The sequence below is a fragment of the Sarcophilus harrisii genome, chromosome 3 (genome assembly GCF_902635505.1).
Source record: "Sarcophilus harrisii chromosome 3, mSarHar1.11, whole genome shotgun sequence".
Taxonomy (NCBI): domain Eukaryota; kingdom Metazoa; phylum Chordata; class Mammalia; order Dasyuromorphia; family Dasyuridae; genus Sarcophilus; species Sarcophilus harrisii.
In genome coordinates, this window is record NC_045428.1 from 380,167,845 (window position 1) to 380,188,574 (window position 20,730).

At 31.3% G+C, this 20,730-nt stretch overlaps 1 protein-coding gene across 1 annotated transcript in view; it reads left to right on the top strand.

Moving 5' to 3' along the window:
• The window catches only part of COL5A2 (collagen type V alpha 2 chain), a 196,333-nt gene that overhangs the window by 122,958 nt on the left and 52,645 nt on the right, over window positions 1-20,730 (top strand). Inside the window, exons 9-18 of the mRNA XM_023499330.2 lie at window positions 26-70; window positions 358-411; window positions 813-866; window positions 1,690-1,743; window positions 4,235-4,288; window positions 5,021-5,074; window positions 6,031-6,075; window positions 6,591-6,644; window positions 10,699-10,743; window positions 13,971-14,024. Of these exons, the coding sequence (XP_023355098.1) occupies window positions 26-70; window positions 358-411; window positions 813-866; window positions 1,690-1,743; window positions 4,235-4,288; window positions 5,021-5,074; window positions 6,031-6,075; window positions 6,591-6,644; window positions 10,699-10,743; window positions 13,971-14,024 (513 nt within the window). The remainder of the gene's footprint in view (window positions 1-25; window positions 71-357; window positions 412-812; window positions 867-1,689; window positions 1,744-4,234; window positions 4,289-5,020; window positions 5,075-6,030; window positions 6,076-6,590; window positions 6,645-10,698; window positions 10,744-13,970; window positions 14,025-20,730) is intronic.

Consider the following 20,730-nt stretch of genomic DNA (forward strand, 5'->3'; position numbering starts at 1 on the left):
GAATATTACTTTTTGTTTATTATAGGGGCCAGTGGGACCAAGAGGGCCTCAAGGTTTACAAGGAAAACAAGTAAGTCATATTGATTTTTACAAACCATAAAAATATTGTGATAAAAAATGTAATTGTTTATATGGTATGACCAAATTTCATTTAGTTTTTTTAAATGTTTATATAACATACTATATGATGTAACTAAGTTTTAAAAAATCATTTTTGGATAAATCAAATATATTTTTACCTCTTATATGGGAAATATTTTATTTAGAACCATTTGAACTTCATTGATCTTGGAGGACAAAATGCTAACATTGTTTTCGGTATCTCATTTGTTTTTCTGTTTATCTTTTTAATTTTAGGGCGGTGTTGGTCCCGCAGGCCCTCCAGGTGAACCTGGTGAACCAGGCCCAATGGTAATGTCAAGTAAGCATATATAGCCAGTTACACAAACACATTAGAAATGTATAATGTTTTGTAAATATATAACAAATCCTATCTGTAATGTAGCATGCCATTAATACAGAAATTTGATGGACTTATATGCATTTGGAATGTGCCTGTACTCTTTCTCTGTTTTTGCCTATGACTAAAGTATTTTGAATGGTACCATTGGTCATTGCTAAACACTTCATTTTAACAGTTTCTTTTGTACTCAGTCATAATGTATATTATCTAAGGGTTGCAACAAGAGATTCAGAATATTAGTAATGCAAGTAATTATCTTTGATATTACTGGAATGTAATATCAAAATGTATATTTCTTAAGGATGTTTTAAAAATTTCTTTTATTGACATTTTATAATTTTTTTGTCAGGGTCCAGTTGGTGCCCGTGGTCCAGAGGGACCTCCTGGAAAACCTGGTGAAGATGTAAGCTGAATTTGGATTGTTAGTTTAGTAATTTTGAAAGGGAATGAAATAGAATGTTAGATGAGAATTTTCATTATTTTATTTTTCTCTTGACTTAGTTCAATCTAAATCTTATAAATATAGTCTAGCTGGTAATTTCAGGATGGTGCATTTTCAAAGTCTATTACCATACTCTTTTATCTATGTATGTCATAGACACAAGAAGAACAGATTTAACTTTTTTTTTTCTGTTGGAAAGGCACACAATTTTTTCAGACTTTTAACAATTCATGAACTTTCAAGTGAGATACTAAAGTTCTCAACATTTCATTTTGAACTCTGCACCAATACAGCAAGTATAAGGTTTAACTAATGATGAAGATATTGATTTATGTAATAAAATTGTGAATTCAATCGAAGATATAATCAGCTTAGAAGTATAACAGTCTAGTTTGGAGAATAAGTTCTCATTCTGTTTTTGGCTATGCCACAATATAATGATATAATTGTGCACCTCAGAGATCTACTATCTCCCTCTGTAATAAGGGAGCTTTTTGAGTCTTCTCTAGGAAATATAGCATTTTAAGATAAAATTATTATGAAATTCATGAAATAAAAATAAATGTAATCACAGCTACGAAGTAGTTATAGTAGTTCTTTAGATTCTTTGTGTCACTAGAAAAGAGACAGCCAATATTTCACTAAATCATATTTTTACATTAAGATTGTAAAAAATAGGACACCCAACTTTCCAAGGAGACATTTTATTTGCATGTAATTTATTTAGTATCTATCCAATGAGGAGAAATTATTTTAATTTTTATTGTTTTTTTTTAATGCAAAGGGTGAACCAGGTAGAAATGGAAATCCTGGTGAAGTAGGGTTTTCAGGATCTCCGGTAAGTTTTTTCTACTGTATAGAAATTGCATGATGGTACTGCAAAATCAAAATCTTAAAAACAAAACAAAACATACATAAAACCACATATACCCTGCCTATCCACAAAATAGTTGGTATTTACAGTCTATGAAATAGTGTTGGGAGCATTTTTATAATTTACTGAACCTTATTATGACCTAATATAACAAAGCAAAACATAGAATTTTAGAGCTGGATGGGATCTTAGACACTATGTCCTTAAAACTTCATTTCTGGCCTAAATTTATTATGTGAAAATTACTGAGATTCAAAGCTAAACTTTGTCTTTGTTTTTATCCTCCTGACCATCCCTCTTCTATCCCCTGCCATTTCCACAAATTCCTAAACAAAACTTCAGGCCAGGCATGGATGTAAATGCAGAGAAAAATCAGGAGGCTTAATCACACCCACAGATGGACATTTCAAAGAGTAAAAGGATTAAAGTCTTTTAAAGGTCTCCATCCTTCCATTAGAGCACATTCTTTAGCTCATCCACTGTGTGGCTCTGCTAGAGGGGGGAAATGTGCATTGTCAGCATATCACACATGCACGCCATGAGTGCAAAAGAACAGACTGTGTTTGGGGGATGATGACAGTCTTGGGTCAAATTGGAATGAGAACTTTTTGTTAAAGCTTGTACATCTGGTACATTTTCCTGGTATGTTAGGGAATATGGAATCCCCTAATGTATGAGAATTTCTCATTAAGAGCATAAAATTGGACAGGTTAACTGGTGATGCTGAGATATTCAGCTCTATAATTGTCTGTGAAGACAAGAAGAAAACTTATTAAAGGACTAGGTTAGTACATAAGGGAAGCAGATTTTTTTTTCCCAAGAGGGGAGAATGCAGGAAAGAAGACCTTGAAGTACTCTGTTTCAAACGAAAAAAGAATTCTTCTGGATAGCTCTATAGAAGGGTAACTAGAGAACTGTACAACTGGACATGAAAACTCAGTATTATGTAGCACTTTAACATATGCACAGTTCTTTCTTCATACCTAGTCAGTGAGATTATTGATACAAACAACTTACTTCCATGGTCACCCAGCTAGTAAATATCTGGGCAAAGATTTAAAACCTTATATCTAAACTCCAAATCCAGTAAACTATAATTTAGTCAAATTTGCCTCTCCTGCCTCTCCTGTATGGTGGTGAAAAACATTGTCTTATCTACTTTTCTGGTGTTTATAGCTTGGCTACATACAATATTGTATTAAAAAAGATTGGGTCTTTGTAATTAAAGATTTTTCTTCTGCAGGTAGCTGATTAAGTTGGAAAATTTCTATTGCAAGTTAATAATTATTCTCAAAATGAATCTATATAATGAGAGGAAGTAAACAATCAATTTACCAACAAATTGGTTTCTATAAAAAAAAGAAAATACTGATCCAGGAGAAAGTTTAAAGTATATATGAAAAAATCTTTAAAGATTTTGGTTAGCATTTTTCTATTTCTATTATCATCAGCCAAATCAAGTTCAACTAATAAGTAAAAATTGCCATAATATGCAAACACCTATGATAATTAGTTATGAAAAGGCAAAGAATGTAACAATACCTGCTCTGAAAAGCTTACATTCTATTGAGACATAAAAAGATGAAAATCATTAAGGAAATGCCAGGTAATATGATGGAGAAATCGTAACTTTGTTATATTTGCTGAGATAAGAAGATTTTCACCTAATCATGCAAAGTATTATGTAGTTTTATTACTAAACTTATTGTAAATTCATGCTCTCTCTTCCATTTTCCACTCTTTTTTCCCACTGATTTGTAACTTAGAAATGTATATGTATTTGTCACAGAGATAATACAAAATATGTATATAAATATTATAAAAAGATTATTAAATCATCAGTTTCCTAAATCTTTTTTTTTCTATTATCATTTCTCTAATCATCCTGATCTCTTCTTTCTTCTTGCTATTAAGAAAATAAGAGGATACAAACATGACCCAAAAGTAGATAAATACATTTTTCCTTCATAGAAATACAGATTTGCATGAGCAATAAACAAATCAGGACTATCCAGAAGGTCTATAGCATTTCAAATTTTAAAAAATTCTGCTACTTTGTTTTTCAAAGTTTAGTAATATTTCTTTTAAATATTAATTCCAATAAGTTTGTGTTTATTTTCATGATGTCTTATAGTTAATGATTACAGTAATATCATTACAGTAAAACCATTTTTGAAATGTTGGAAAATGAGTAATTTTTAATATTTTATATCACAGACAAATCTAGTTTTCCATTTCCAACAGATTATTATTACCTCCCATGCTAATATAATAATCCTATGGGGATATTTTGGTTAATGATATGCGTTATTGATATCTTATTTGTATTACTGTAGCAGAGACTTACTTTAAAATGTATGTGACAATGTTTACCTATTCCTAACTTGGCTTTTTTCCTTTCCTACCTTCATTTCTTTCTCCTTCCATTCCTACTTCTCTATTTCATTATTTCTAGGGGGCACGTGGCTTTCCTGGTGCACCTGGTTTTCCTGGTCTAAAGGGACACAGGGTAAGTGTAAATTTGTTCTCTTTTTTTTTTGGTAATGTGATATATTTTACTCAATTGGGTGTATAAGAGAGAAAGGAGAGCTCACTAAATATCAAAATTGTCTTTATTTAGCTTTAGTTTTATTATTATTCCAAGGTCACTGAAGTTACTATGACTTTTCATTGAATCCTCTTTGAAAAATCAAAATTCTTGAGAGTACTAAACTTACAGATTCTTGCTAGAGCTCTCAGAGAAGGTCCATGATCAATAAAGATTATGTAAAGTAAGTTGTAATATAGCTATCATTTATTCATTGAATCAATACTCATTTATTTCTCCTTCTGTATGTATTAGACATTGGGGAATATAGAGATAGTTAAGACATACTCCATACCTTTATGGAGTTTGCAAATTACTCAGGAAGGGTTGTTACAAACTATGTGTATATGTGTGTGTCTACTTAGGAGGAAAAATGTTATCTACCTCAAGAGAGTAGATTGTTGAACTCTGAATGCAAATTGAAACATTATTTTTTACTTTCTTTTTTTCTTGATTTTTTTTGCAACATGACTAATATAGAAATTTTTGCGTGAAAATAGAAATATTTAAAAATAATTTCCTTTTAAGAAATACTTAAATTCTGTAATTTGTGAAAAAAATTAAGATTCCTTATTTTGTTTTTTTTATCTTTTCCAAAAGTAATTAAGATCCACATATATATTAAAGGTTTTTTTTTTTATTATTATTATTCAGGGACACAAAGGTCTTGAAGGCCCTAAAGGAGAAATTGGAGCTACAGGGGCAAAGGTAATTTTCCTAGCTTGACTGCTAGAGATGGTTAGTGCTAAGTACATTGTTTCACCTGTTATGTGATAGAGCAACTGGTTACCTGCCTAAATCTTATGGTCTTGGTCTTGTTGAATCAATAGTTATGAATTTAGGAATTTGCCAATATCTAATGTATTCATGTGTTGCTACTCTCAGTAGGGCAAACACTTTTTACTCTAGCCATATGGTGCTATTAAAAGTGATAAAAATTCAGAAATTTAGCTGGAATTACAATACATATTGGAAAACTAAGGTATTAGATGTGGTTATTTTGTCAGCATATCTTGTCCCACTTCTAAGCCTCCTTTCTACCTTTAAGTTTTCTACTATTGTTCTTCCTTCCAGTTCTGGTAACAGGGAAGGAAGAGGTTATTATTCAAGTGTGGACTGTCTTTTAGTATATAGAATTGAGCAGACAATAAGGCTTTATGTTTTATTGCCTTTGCTATTCTAATACTTAGTAAGCTATTAAATTTCTGATGGTCGTAGTTGTGTCTAGTGTTGCCTTCGTTAAACCATTAATCAGGAAGTTATTAGCTTTTCCCCCTTTCCTAGCAAGTTAATGAAGAAAGACATTATGGTATAGTGAGCAAAGAAACCATCTGGGTTTAAATCTTGCTACTGACATATCTTACCATGTGTATTTCGGATATGGTGGCCACCCGTAAGAAATTACAGATTCAATACATATTTTTATGTTAAGGTATCTTTGTGTTATGTTTTCACAATCTTGGTTAAATTTTCCACCTTCACTTTAAACTGACAAACATTCCATGAATCAAATTTCCTTTGAATTTAAAGAAATAAAATTCTTTAGAATTCTAAACAAAATAAATTCTATAGTTGGCATTGAAAATGTACCATGTGGTTTGCCCAGGTAACAGAATCAACCATAGCCTTTTCATAATGTTGTAACTTTCCTATTTTCCTTTTAGGGTGAAGCTGGCCCCACGGGTGCAATGGGTGCAATGGGTCCTATGGTGGGTATCATATAATATGTGTTTGCATTTAGGAGTGTATGTAAAAAAAAAAGTGATCAATGCAAACTAATAATTCTCTAGATGTTGTAAAGATGACCTTTATACTTCTGAATAAATTAAATATCTCAGGATATATCAGGATATAAATATCTCAGTACTTTTCTAAGTACTGAATACAGGAGAATACCATGCATTTATACATAGATTGCTTTTTAAGATTCTCATAGAGAGGGGGAACTGGAAGTATTGAACTAAATTTATGGTTGGTGAGAAAAAGCCTTTAATTAATAATTATGCTATAAAATATAAAAAAATAAAGATTGATAATCACTAATTTAAAATTAGGGGACTAGACTTGTTAATATGTAAGTTCTCTTTTAGCTCTAGAATTGTATGAGTCTATAATTTTCACTATTGTGACTAGACTTTTTATGGTTGAAGTATTCTATCAAATTTTATTTTTTGAAATGACATTGAAATAAGACATAATTACTTCTTTTTTAAAAAATTGATAGGGTCCCAGAGGAATGCCAGGAGAGAGAGGGAGACTTGGTCCACAAGGTTCTCCTGTAAGTATTTCTGTATTTCTTTAAAAGTGTTTACATATTTTCTGTCTTTATTTATTCATATTACTTTTCCTTTAATAGAATGTGTATCTCTCATGTTTACATACATGCATGCATGTAGACAGACACACATATATTAAAAAACCCTGAGATCCAGTTTGATTTTATAATGCATCGCGTATGCACATATGCGTACATACATATATATACATCTACATACATACATCTACATCTACATCTACATATATATGTTTGTTTTCTTGAAGTAAACCGTCCAGCATTCAGATGTTAATGAGGAGAGCACAATTCTGTTGTTTGAATGCTAAATGTATAATTCCCCAAAAGACTATTTTATGGCTAACTCAAACATGGCAAGTGCTCACATGATAGTCAGATAAAGTGATACAAGAACACTCTCAAGTTCTCTCTTAAGAACTTCAGAATTGATTGCCCAACATAGGAGATACTGGCATTAGGGCCCCCATCAGAGATGAGCAAAGTAGAATTGAAATAGCTCAGGAGATATGTGAGATACACTAACTTTGTGTATCTCACGTATCTCCTGAGCTACTTCAGTTGCACCTCAAATGTTCATAAGAACTATTTGTGCCCAACCTGTGGCAGAGCATTTTGAATTAATATTGGTTTGATCATTTACAGTCAAACATACTGTAACATGACTGTACCATAGTGATATTACTTTAGTCCTCTTCAAGAAAAAATGACAACAACCAGCCAATCAATATATACATAAAATGTGTAATATATATTACATGTGCATTTATACATCATATATTTAATATATAAAGCATATATGTAGTTATGCCTATACACATGTGTGTATGTATACACATACACACATGTGTATATATGTATGTGTATTTGTAAATCAAAGTGGGCCTCAGTTTTTTTTTTAATATGGTAATTGAAAATGAAGATCAATAATTTACTGGAAAAATGACTAAAGAAAATGATTCTAGAGAAATGTGTAGTACAGATATAAATAAGTATAATTCCTTTAATGGCCAGAAATTACCCAGATATCATTTATAATTTCTTAACTACTGCCATCAGTTGAGTACAGGATCTATTTTTATGTGCTGTAGAGAAAAAGTGGGTTTCAAATCAGGGAATCCTTCAGGTCTTTCATCTCTTTTTCTTCCTGATTTCATAAGATGGAGTAGGTGAGAAAATTTCCCTGCAGTTCCATGAAGACAGTTTTTATGATGCAAGTTAATTATATTAGTAGAAAATCTGATTAAATGAAGAATATTTTCAAGAATAAAATTTGCTTTCAATGAAACAAAAATGCAGTTAATTGGTTGATTGTGCTTTTCTTTATGGTGCTACAAGAGGCAACAATTTGGAATTATTTCAAAAACTCCATTGTGGCCTACCATATTCAGAAATAATTTCAATAATTTGTGATTTTATCCTTCTTTGAATGATATATTAGTATTTGGATTGTATTGAACTGCATATTTTTATTCTAAAAGTTTTGGAATAGACTTATTTTTTTTTTAAAAAGGCAGTCAACTTTGTACAGTGTAGTGACAACCGTTTCTAGCTGAGTATGTGTGCTAGATTCAGATTCAGGGATGACACTTTGGGTCTCATTTTTTAATTTCATTGCTCATGTGAAATGAGTAAATTGAACTATGTGGCTTCCAAAGTCTCTTATACTTCTAAAATTATGATTCTATTTTTTAAAAATCTTGCATGTTTGATACATATCTATTTTGGAATTTGTTATCTTAGATTCTTGATTTGTTCTTAGACCAAATTAAAGTTTTTGTAATAATAATAACAACAATAACAATTAACATTTGTATAGTGCTTACTTATGTGTTAAAAATACTTTTCAGTTATTATTTCATTTGATCATCATAAAAATCCTGCCAAGTTTGTGTTTTTATTATCCCTATTTTAGAAATGAAGAAACTGAAACAAAGAGGATAAGCATCACAAAAAGTCACACAGCTAGTATATGTCTGAGATTTTAATTCATCAGTCTACTCATACCAATTAAGAATGAGTCCAAATATTACGTAAGAGCTAAAATCTAAATGCAAATCCCAGTGAATGTAAACCATAAACAGATAATCTTTCATTTTTACATGGGGCTTAAGAAACAGTGTGACTCATTGAGGAGTTAAAGAAATCTGGTGGTTCTGTGAAAGATTTTGCCCTTAATAAGTATGCCATAGGTCAAATTAAGTTCAGTTTGAGAGTTGAGCTTTGATTCCAGTCATTTTTTGGACCAATTTCCCAAACCTTTGAATATATACAATTCATGGAGTTTCTACAACTGACTTTCCTTAGGAAGGATTAAGTGTTCATACAGTCTTTTAGGATGCAACATATGTACTTTCACAATTTCTTATATTTTTTCAAAAAGTATATTTTAACTATTTATAAAAATTCTCAGATTATTGTTAGGAACTTAATATGAAGTTATTTCTCTGTTCTTAAAAATGAATAGAAGCCAGGATGGTCTGTTAAAAGAAAATTGCGCAATTAGAATTGGCTTTATCACTTAAATTCCCTTGAGAGAATACAATTTTTTCCCTTAAATTATTCAATCTGTATAAAAAGGAACTTAAATTGGCTGAGTTAATCTGGATATTAAGAACAATGAGGAATACATGTTTATTGAGGCTTTTGAGCTTACTGAGTAGAAAGACCCATGCTAAAATATAAAGAATTATTAAATTATTTTTTCTTTTTTTTCTGTCTTTAACTATTCTTCATTAATATTACAAGTATAATTATAGTCATTCTTAACATAATACCAATGAATTTTATGTATATTAAATCTCTGAGATTAGAGTTTGATTGTTATTCATATTATTTTCAGCAAAATTAAATCTTTATTCTTTTTTTTTAATAGCTTTTTATTTACAGGTTATATGTATAGGTAACTTTACAGCATTAACAATTGCCAAACCTCTTGTTCCAATTTTTCATCTCTTACCCCCCACCCCCTCTCCCAGATGGCAGGATGACCAGTAGATGTTAAATATATTAAAATATAAATTAGATACACAATAAGTATACATGACCAAACCGTTATTTTGCTGTACAAAAAGAATCAGACTCTGAAATATTGTACAATTAGCTTGTGAAGGAAATAAAAAATGCAGGTGGGCATGAATATAGAGATTGGGAATTAATGTAATGGTTTTTAGTCATTTCCCAGAGTTCTTTCTCTGGGCGTAGCTGGTTCAGTTCGTTACTGCTCCATTGGAAATGATTTGGTTGATCTCCTTGCTGAGCATGGCCAGGTCCATCAGAACTGGTCATCATATAGTATTGTTGTTGAAGTATATAATGATCTCTTGGCCCTGCTCGTTTCACTCAGCATCAGTTCGTGTAAGTCTCTCCAGGCCTTTCTGAAATCATCCTGTTGGTCATTTCTTACAGAACAATAATATTCCATAATATTCATATACCACAATTTATTCAGCCATTCTCCAACTGATGGGCATCCATTCAGATTCCAGTTTCTAGCCACTACAAAAAGGGCTGCCACAAACATTCGTGCACATACAGGTCCCTTTCCCTTCTTTATGATCTCTTTTGGGATATAATCCCAGTAGTAACACTGCTGTATCAAAGGGTATGCACAGTCTGATAACTTTTTGAGCATAGTTCCAAACTACTCTCCAGAATGGTTGGATTCATTCACAACTCCACCAACAAAGCATCAATGTCCCAGTTTTCCTGCATCCCCTCAAACAATCATCATTATTTTTTCCTGTCATCTTAGCCAATCTGACAGGTGTGTAGTGGTATCTTAGAGTTGTCTTAATTTGCATTTCTCTGATTAATAACGACTTGGAGCATCTTTTCATATGACTAGAAATAGTTTCAATTTCTTCATCTGAGAATTGTCTGTTCATATCCTTTGACCATTTTTCAATTGGAGAATGGAAATCTTTATTCTTTAAGGGAAAATAATTACATATGTGAAAATTATAAAGATGTGTGAATGTCAAGTATCTCTTACCACAGAGGATATAATCATTTTTTTTTACTATGTATTGTCCTTACTTAGGGACAACGTGGTGCTCATGGAATGCCTGGAAAACCTGGACCAATGGTGAGCTATGATTTCTCTCCATTTCCTTCTTTGTGGTTCTCCTTCCTAGTATTGAAAATATTCTGATATTCTCTAGGGAACTTAATATTGTTCTAAAAATTATCATCTCTAATTATGAAAATGAAAAAGAATCTCATGACTTTTATGGAGATTCTTTACATTATAATTAAATGTCAATAAACTATATTTATATTTTATTCTTTGAGGGAAGAAGCTATTATTTTTATTAGGGGAATTAGATTTAAAGCCAGAAATATGCCAGAGCCAGATCAGGTTCATAAGCCAATTGTTAATTTTTCAGTGTAACCATTTATATTTTAGAAACTGGCACTTAACTACAAATCAGGACTAATCCATTAATTGTTTAGATTTAAGAAATTGTTAATAATGCAAATAAAAGTTATGAGTATGTATACATTGATTATCTACTTTCTCAAGGTGACTTGTTAGATATTTACCAGTGCACCCCAGTATTGTTTAACAAATATTTCTTGAGTTCAATTAAGTGAAGTCATTACCAGATGATATATTGATGATTGTAAGATAATAATAGCAATAATTGCTATATAAATAGCATTTTCAGGTTTGTAAAATGCTTTATAGCCACTGTTTCTTTTAATACTCACAACAACTCCGTTTATAGTTTAAGCAGAGAGTTCCATAGTCCCCTGACAAATCACTAAACACCTTGGAATTTTCTTTCTTTTCTAAAATATGTTCTTGTAAACTAATTCCTTAACTAATTAATAACTATTAATTCATTCCTAGGCAAGGTTTAAATGTCTGCAGATCAGAAGACTCTCAAGAAACTAACCCAAGAAACTGACTGCTTTGATTTAATAGGTCACCAATAAGGATGCTTGGATGATTTCTGTAGTTGCATTTTCCTTTGGAGCCATTTTATATTATTATTTTGAGATTATGTGAATTTTTCCCTCCCAAGACTTCTCTCACAAGTGCACAGAAACTAATTCCACCGCTCTGTCTTTCATGCCTCATGTTAGCTCTATTATCTTTCTTTTCTCCCCATCTACTCTTCCTCTTAAGACTTTCTTGTTTTGAAATGATTATCATTCCTTTTGCAATGTAATCTCATTCTCAAGTTTTTCCCTCCCCAGAAATATGGTTTATTTGTTGCATTTCTCTATATAATTTAACTTACATAAATGACCTTTGTTTCTTACTTCCAGATCACCTATCTAAAAAATAAAAAAATTTAATACAAAATGGAGAGGCCTTAATGAAGTTTGGTTACACACCAAGATATTGCTCCAATCCTTCCCCATATGAATGGTGGAGAATACTAAGTTTTGTGTGTGTGTGTATATATATATATATATATATATATATATATATACATACACATGTGTTTATACATACATATTATAGGTGTATAAATATAAATTTTTATGGAAATACATATAGATGTTTGCAGTTATCAATTTAGATTTGTATATGGATACACACACACACACACACACACATATATATATATATATATATATATATATATATATATACACACACACATACCCCATAAATAATCCCAGTTACTCCAGATATGGAAAGTTAAACTACATTCATATTGCTTTATGGATATATATCACATCTAGATTGGTAAAATGAAAAGGTATCCATGGATAGTTCTTGTTTTTCTGTAACATATTTAATTAAACACAAGAGCTTTTTCTTTCTAATATTATCTTATGATTCAGGATTAATTATAATATAGGAATCAGAGAGAAAAATTTTTATCTGATGAAAAATGTTAGCTAAAATGCTACATGCATGTTGAAGTCTTCCTTGAAATGAGAAGCCATATATATATAACATTTGTCTATCTCACTAAACCAAGATATATCTTTTAATAAATACATTTCAATAACTATTGTGATAATACTGTAACAATTGAGCTTAAGGCCATTAGCAGAAATGTTCTAAATGAATAGTTTATGGAACAGATTGCTCTTGTTGACTCAGTGAGCATAAGTTTAATTACAGAAAACATTTTTTCACAGTAATGTGATTATATCAAGCTGAACAAAAAAGCATGCTATGTCAATATAATACTAAGGAAAGAAAATCTTTAAGGAAGAACATTATAGTGAATATTCATGACCATTATGTGCCACTATTTAGATAATTTAAAATATTTAATATGTACTAAATTAATTTTTATGCACACTAAGTCTAGAATATGACAGTATTTGAGGCTAATTATCTAATAATTCTCATTCCTTGCTGCTTCTGATAAGAGGAAATAAAATAGAAGGAACAAAGACATTCATGACCTAAAACCTTTTTACTTACTTCAGTGCTGTCATGTGAAATTCAAGTTGTCTAAAGAACAACATATTGTTCATGTTATTCTTTCCTTCAAACACTAATTCACTCTTTGAATAGAATATTCTAGATTGTGTTTAAAGGTATGAATTGAGAAGAAATCTCTCTGTCTGTCTCTCTGTCTTCAGGTCTATCTATTTACCTTCTCATTTGACTTATTTTATCCCCATAACAATTTTATGGGTATAGGAAATAAAAAATTTAGAAGTTAACTTGCTGATGGTCACATGGTTGGGTGTCAGTGGTAGGATTTAGTATTTGAAAATATATCTCTTCTCATTTTAGATTGAGCTCTATTTCTAATTCTAGAGTCATCTCTGTGTATCATGAGCCTTAAATTGTCATCTAAATGTCAGCTATTGTTCCTACATCATCCAATATAAAATTGAAGTTAACTGAACTAATCAGTTCCCCAAGTTACATGTTTGAAATAGCCAGATAATCATATTGACAAAACTTATCTAGTGATTTGAACTCTATTCTCAATATGAAGTTGATATCAACTTTGTTACCTAATGCTTAGTTGAGATTTTTAGAGCAAACATCTGACATTGAGATTCTATTTTTAAATACTTTGACTTATAATTAATGATTTTCTTTCCTTAATATTGTTACAAATAACAGTGTTTCAACTGGAAAATTATATTGCCATAATCCTTAATTTCTTTTTTAGTATGTTTTAATTTCTTCTTAAGTATCATTGTAGAAATGGAAGTTGCATATTATACATGAGAAGTAAGTTTAAGATGGAAAGCAAGAAAATTAATTTTTATATATTAACAATGTGTCAAAGGTGGAGGGAGTCCACAAAAAGATGCTTAAAAGCATGAATGACAATATATAATAACTATGTAAACGATTAATCAGTCTTTTTTTTTTTTTAGGGTCCACTTGGGATAACTGGCTCTGCTGGATTTCCAGGAAATCCTGGAATGAAGGTTAGATTTTTAACTATATAGTTTTTTATGATGGGTTTATTCTAAAAGAAAATTTCTCATTTTATTAATAATATAGGATAACTTCTAAAGAAAGAATCTATAACATCTTCAAAATGTTTTGCTGCATAAGTAGAGAAAAAGGAATTGAATAAAGATAAATATAATTAAGAGGGAGTAGATTATAACTTTGTAATTCTATAGCTTATTAATCTACATTATGTAGTATCGGCTCATCTGATGAATTTGGATTATACTTCAGACAGCTGAGACAGTTGAACAGAATATCAATTTTAATTTGAATTGGAAAATGTACTTTTTTATTGTGCCTGGTATTAATAAAGAGCACAGTGACCTTAAAAATGGGAATTTTAAATCAATTTAAATTCGCCAAGAAATTGTCTTCTCATGCAAGACTGGCTTTTTGTCTCCCTACCCACCCATATTTAATGGTCTTAATTTATAAAAAAAAAAACAAAAAACTAAGTATACAAAGGAAGAGACTTGGCTCTATAAGTGGGCATGGATTAAAATGTTCCTTGAGAATGATTTCCATTTGTTGTGACTCATTATTTATTCATTTCTCCTATTAGTTTGGATGATATACACACGGATTATGGCCCAAAAGGATTTTAAGATGTTGTTGAACTCAGTAAATACAATCAGAAAACAGCTGCAACACTTGGATTTTTGAGTAATAGCACAGTGGTATTACCTCTACATACCTAGTTTTCCTTTGGCAATACATTACATTATCTACAGGGGGCCCCCTACTTACGCACATAAAAGCCTGCTTTTGTAAATACATGCAATTTACATCCACATTCATAAGAGTGAATTTAAAGAAAAACTTCTTTTGATTATGACAGTCTGCCAAATACTTTAAAAAAATGTGTCAAGAGAAGACTATACTAGTAGAGATTGCTTTAGAGGACTGAGCTATAAATAAAAGATAAGATACAAATTTGCATTGATAGAAGGAATTTTCAGGACTGGACCTAAACAAAGCAAATCTATATTTCCAAAATTTCTCTGTTTCAATATATGTAGAAGGCCAGAATTCTGGAGAAGTATACTTGAAACAAAGTGTTAACTCAATGAAATTGATGAGATAATGGTTCTCTAGTTCACATATATCTAGTATGATATAATGATATAATCACTTTAGCTTGATATAATATAATCATTCTAGTTTGATATAATGCTATAATCATTCCAGATTGGCTTATCCTCAGTATACTGTAATGATGTAATTGTAATAGGGCATTTAAGGGCTGAGAGAACTGGGGACAAAGTCAGATTCAGAATGAGACTAGTTGAGGCTGGCAGACTGTCACATTGCTGGAGGAGACTGAGTCAGACTATGACAGACACAGACTGTGAAGGAGACAGAATGTGAAGGAGACAATAAAGATGGACTCTATTCTTGTCCATCCTCATGGTCACTAACCTGCTGAGACCAAGGATCTTCTGGAGGACCTCCAGAAAGCTAGCCCAAACATTACAAATATATATACACAACACACGTATATGGTGTATATGCATACTCATACATATAATATACATGTATATATGTGTGTAGATAGAAGTACATATACATATATTAACATGTAGTAAATATATAGGCATATTTGATGTTTAATATATGTGAAGGAATATTATATATATATGTGCACATACATATTTATGTATGCTTCTGTCAATGTTCATTTACTTATATGATACAAGTTTAATTATGTATGTGTGATATATTAAAGGTATTTTCCCTTTTAAGGATTGAAGCATAAACTTTAGGGTTGTTTCTTCAATACTATGAAAAAATCTTTGTGATTTGATAAACATGGATGTATGCTTCCCCAACATGTATTCCAAATTCTCCATGCCTTGGAAATTTTTATAAATTGTGTCCAACAGCAACAAAAATTCTTTATCTGCATGCCATAATATTTAAAAAAATCTTGAGAAACTTAGGTTAGTTCTTAGTAATAGACAGTTCACTTTTGAAGCCACACTTTCAATCTGATAGGAAGGAGTTTGCACTCTTAATATTCCTTCCTTCCTTCCTTCCTTCCTTCCTTCCTTCCTTCCTTCCTTCCTTTTTTCCTCCCTCTCTCCCTCTCTCCTTCTTTCTTTCTTTCTTCCTTCCTTTTTTCTCCCTCTCTCCCTCTCTCCTTCTTTCTTTCTTTCTTTCTTTCTTTCTTTCTTTCTTTCTTTCTTTCTTTCTTTCTTTCTTTCTTTCTTTCTTTCTTTCTTTCTTTCTTTCTTTCTCTTTCTCTCTCTTTCTTCTATCTATCTAGCTATCTATCTCATTTATCTACTTACCTATTCAAGAACCTAGAAACACATCCATGTTCCTTGAAATGATGGGACAGGTTAAAATAAGGATTTAGTAGAGAAGGAGAGAATTTAGCAAGCAAAAAATTCCAAGTCATGGGGTCTTTTAAGAATATAAGATATTTTCTAAATCCACTTTTTGCTTTTTAAAATTAATTTGTCAAATGCAAAGTACAATTTTAAAAAAGATAAAATTAAGTTCTCATACATTTGAGAAAAATTGGTTAAATGTAGCCATTCTTATTTGAAATAAGAAATGTCCTTGAAAGCCCTATGATGATCCTAAATATTTATTCAAACTTTTAAATAAATAAAAAACTGGATCAGATCCAAGGAATCCTCCTTACTTACTAGTGAGTCATGACCCAATTCTGCATCTGATATGCCTTTGTGCATCTCTGCTTTGGTCCTCTGCCGCTAATTATTTAGTTCCAACACCTGCTTGAAGAATTAATCCCTAACTGTCTAGTCAGCCCCTAACTTCCTTGACCTACTCACCCTTTCTTTACTAAAGTCCAGTACTGGGTTTTTCTGCCATTTACCTCATCTATTCTTACTCACATGCCTGAGAATGAGGTAAGATTTTTCTCTGCCTAGATTAGGCCTTCTACATGTGCCTTCCTTTTTTCTTTCGTCAGATTAGCATCTTCAGTCAACCTTCCCATTATTCAAGTCTCTTTCTAGTAATGGTTTCCTTCTTTATAGCATTCTGACATGACCAACTCTTCCCAATCTTAAAAAAAAAACAAAAAAACAACAAAAAAAAACTTCATTAGGCATCACATATCTGAAGCTATCCTTTTATTTCTTTCCTAGCTTACTCTTTCAGTATCCTAGAATAGTTTTCTACACTCTTTTTACATTACCCATACTACTTCTCAGTCTTTTTCAATCTAGCTTTTCAGTTCATTCATTACTTTACTAAAACTCTTACCTCCAAAGTGACCAATGATACCTTAATTGTAAAATATGATTTTATTTTTTCAGCTTTTATCCCAATTATTCAATCTGCCACACTGACACTCAACCAACTTCTCTTCAGTTCTCTTCTCTTGGAAAAAATTATAAATATAATAAGAAGAATATAATTCTTCTGTTTTTTCCTTACCTTTCTGACACCTCCTTCACAGTCTTCTTGCTAGCTAATTATCTATATCATGCCCTTTGACATGGATAATCCCTAAGGATTTAATTATTATTCCTATGCAGATGACTAATAAATCTCTATCTCTTCCTGGAACTTCAAGTCACATTACTGACTACCTAGTGGATATTTGAAATTGGATGTTCTGGATACATTTCAAAGTCAATATATCTAAAGTAGAACTTAATATCTTGCTCTCCAAATGAACTTGTTTCAAGTACTGCTATTTCTGCTGAATTCATTACCTTCCTTCCTGTTTCTCAGGCTTATAACCTCAATGTTATCATTACTTTTCCTCATCTTATATAGCTAATCAATTGAATAACATTTTTACCTACATGAAAATCTCTTTTGTCTGATTCATCTCTACTTATACAGATACCATTTTGATTTCAGTATCTTAGTGCCCCTCATGTAGTCTGTTGCATTGTTCCCCTAATTGATCTCCCTGCCTTTAGATTTTTCTCGTCCACTCCCTTGTGCAACATATCTGCCAAAGTAATTTTCTTTATGTAAAGATATGACTACTAAAAACCACCCCCACTTAAGAAATTCCAGTGAATCTGCCTCATGGATAAAAAATACAAATCATTCTGTTTATCTTTTAATGCTTTTTTCAATATTAATCTGAGCCTTTTTGGAAAATAATATTTTAAAAAGTACTTTTTGATCCAGTCTTTGTTCTGTTGCATACAATGGACATCTATCTCCCATCTCCATTCCTTTGTATTGTTCATCTCTCTGGAACATTTTTCTTCCTTACCCTTTGCTTCACAGAATACATCTTTTCTTTTAAGGTCAAGCTAAGATACTACCTTCTCTAAAGCCTTTCCTGATCTCTACTCCAACTTGTATTTCCTTTTCCCTACAGCTGGTATTAAACCAGCTTGTTATTTATTTGCATTTGTTCTCTTTATTCTGTAAATGTATATATGGATGTATATGCAGACATATACATCCATACCCACACTTAAAACATATGCATATATATCAAATATATATGTACATATATGTATATGTACATCTGTGCAGATATGTTAGCATGTAAGATCCTTGACAATAGGGATTAAGTTTATATTTCAAACACCTAGAAGAACATGTAGCATATAGTAGGTACTTAATAAATGCTTTCTTTACTGGTTGCATACAACTTTGTTAGTTTTTGGCTTCACCCTTAGCTTGAACCTTTCCATTTAATTTCAGAAAGCATTTTCTATGGATCAGATACATACAAAGGGCTTTGTCATGCACAAGGAATATAAAAACAGTTCACTTAGATTCAAGTCTGTAACATGTTTATTTCATCCTTGTGTTGAGGGTAATCATATGGCCATAACAAGGGAGAGTGTGATAATTGTCAAGCAAAGCTTTAGATAAAGTGCTGTAGAATTTTTGAGAAAAAATATTTTAAGTTGTATGTTTAGGTATGTATGTGTAAGTATGTATATTTATATAATGCTCTTTGGATACTCTTAACAAGATTTTAAATTCTTTAGGGCAGGAATTATAATTTAACACAACTTTGAAAGTCTTTTAGAACTTTATTTAGTGCTCTGCAAAAAATGGATGTGCATATGTATACTGCCTTATATCCAATTATATTGTTTTTCTGCTAAGGAACTGCTTCATAGATCTAAATCCTTTGGTAAAGATTTGGCTACAGGGAGAGCAGCTTAAATAATTCCCCTTGCATATGATTTAATACAAATCCATCAAATACAAATTCAGTTCTCTAGTGTTTTACAATGTATAGTATGAAGATGTACATGCATAAATATAAATTTGGCTAAATTCTAGCACTGAGAATATGGCCATTAGGGACAAATGGCATTCATTCATTTGTTCGTTTTTAAAGCAAACAAATAAAAAAAAGTCTGATTGTTGTATAATTTATAAAATTTTATCATGGTTACTGTAGGACATAAAAGATAGTGCCCTTACTTTCTTTTTTATTTTTTTTATTATAGCTTTTTATATACAAAACATATTCATAGGTAATTTTTCAACACTGACCCTTGCAAAACCTTCTGTTTCCACTTTTCCCCTCCTTATCTTTACCCCCTCCCCTAGATGGCAAGTAGTCCCATACATATTAAATATGTTAAAGTATATGTTAAATACAATATGTGTATAAATATTTATACAGTTATCTTGTTGCACAAGAAAGATCAGGTTTAGAAAGAAGGTAAAAATAAACTGAGAAGAAAAAACAAAAATGCAAGCAAATAATAACAGAACAAGTGGAAATGTTATGTTGTGGTCCGTATTCATTTCCCAGTGTTCTTTCTCTGGGTGTAGCTGGTTTTGTTCATTACAGATCTGGAACTGATTTGGATCCTCTCATTACTGAAGAGAGTCCATCAGTATTGAACATCATGTAGTATTGTTGTTGAAGAGAATAATGATCTCCTGGTTCTGCTCATTTCACTTAGCATCAGTCCATGCATGTCTCTCCAAGCATCTCTGTATTCATTCTGCTGGTCATTTCTTACAGAATAATAATATTCCATACCATTCATATACCACAATTTATTCAGCCATTCTCCAATTGATGGGCATCCCTCTAATTTCCAGTTTCTAGCTACTACAAAAAGGACTGCCACAAACATTTTTGCACATATGGGCCCCTTTTCCTTCTTTAATATCTCTTTGGGATATAAGCCCAGTAGTAACACTGCTGGATCAAAGGGTATGCACAGTTTGATAACTTTTTGAGTATAGTCCCAAATTGCTCTCCAGAATGGTTGGATCCATTCACAACTCCACCAACAATGCATCAGTGTCCCAGTTTTCCCACATCCCCTCCAACATCCATCATTATCTTTGCCTGTCATCTTAGCCAATCTGACAGGTGTGTAGTGGTATCTCAGAGTTGTCTTAATTTGCATTTCTCTGATCAACAATGATTTGGAGCAACTTTTCACATGACTAGAAATAGTTTCAATTTCATCCTCTGAAAATTGTCTGTTCATATCCTTTGACCATGTATCAATTGGACAGTACCCTTACTTTCAAGAAATTTACAATTAAAAAGATGTGAGAAGTATTGTACACAAATATCCAGAAGAGAAATTAAAATTAAAATGCATACAACAAATTAAAAAAAAAATCATGATAGTTTAGAAGATGGAAAGTTCTTATCTAATTAGAGGATTACTCTACTCATTCATTTAGGAGTAGAGTGAGAGCAGAGTTAAGGAAGTCTTTATGAGAAGGTGGTGTTTGAGATGG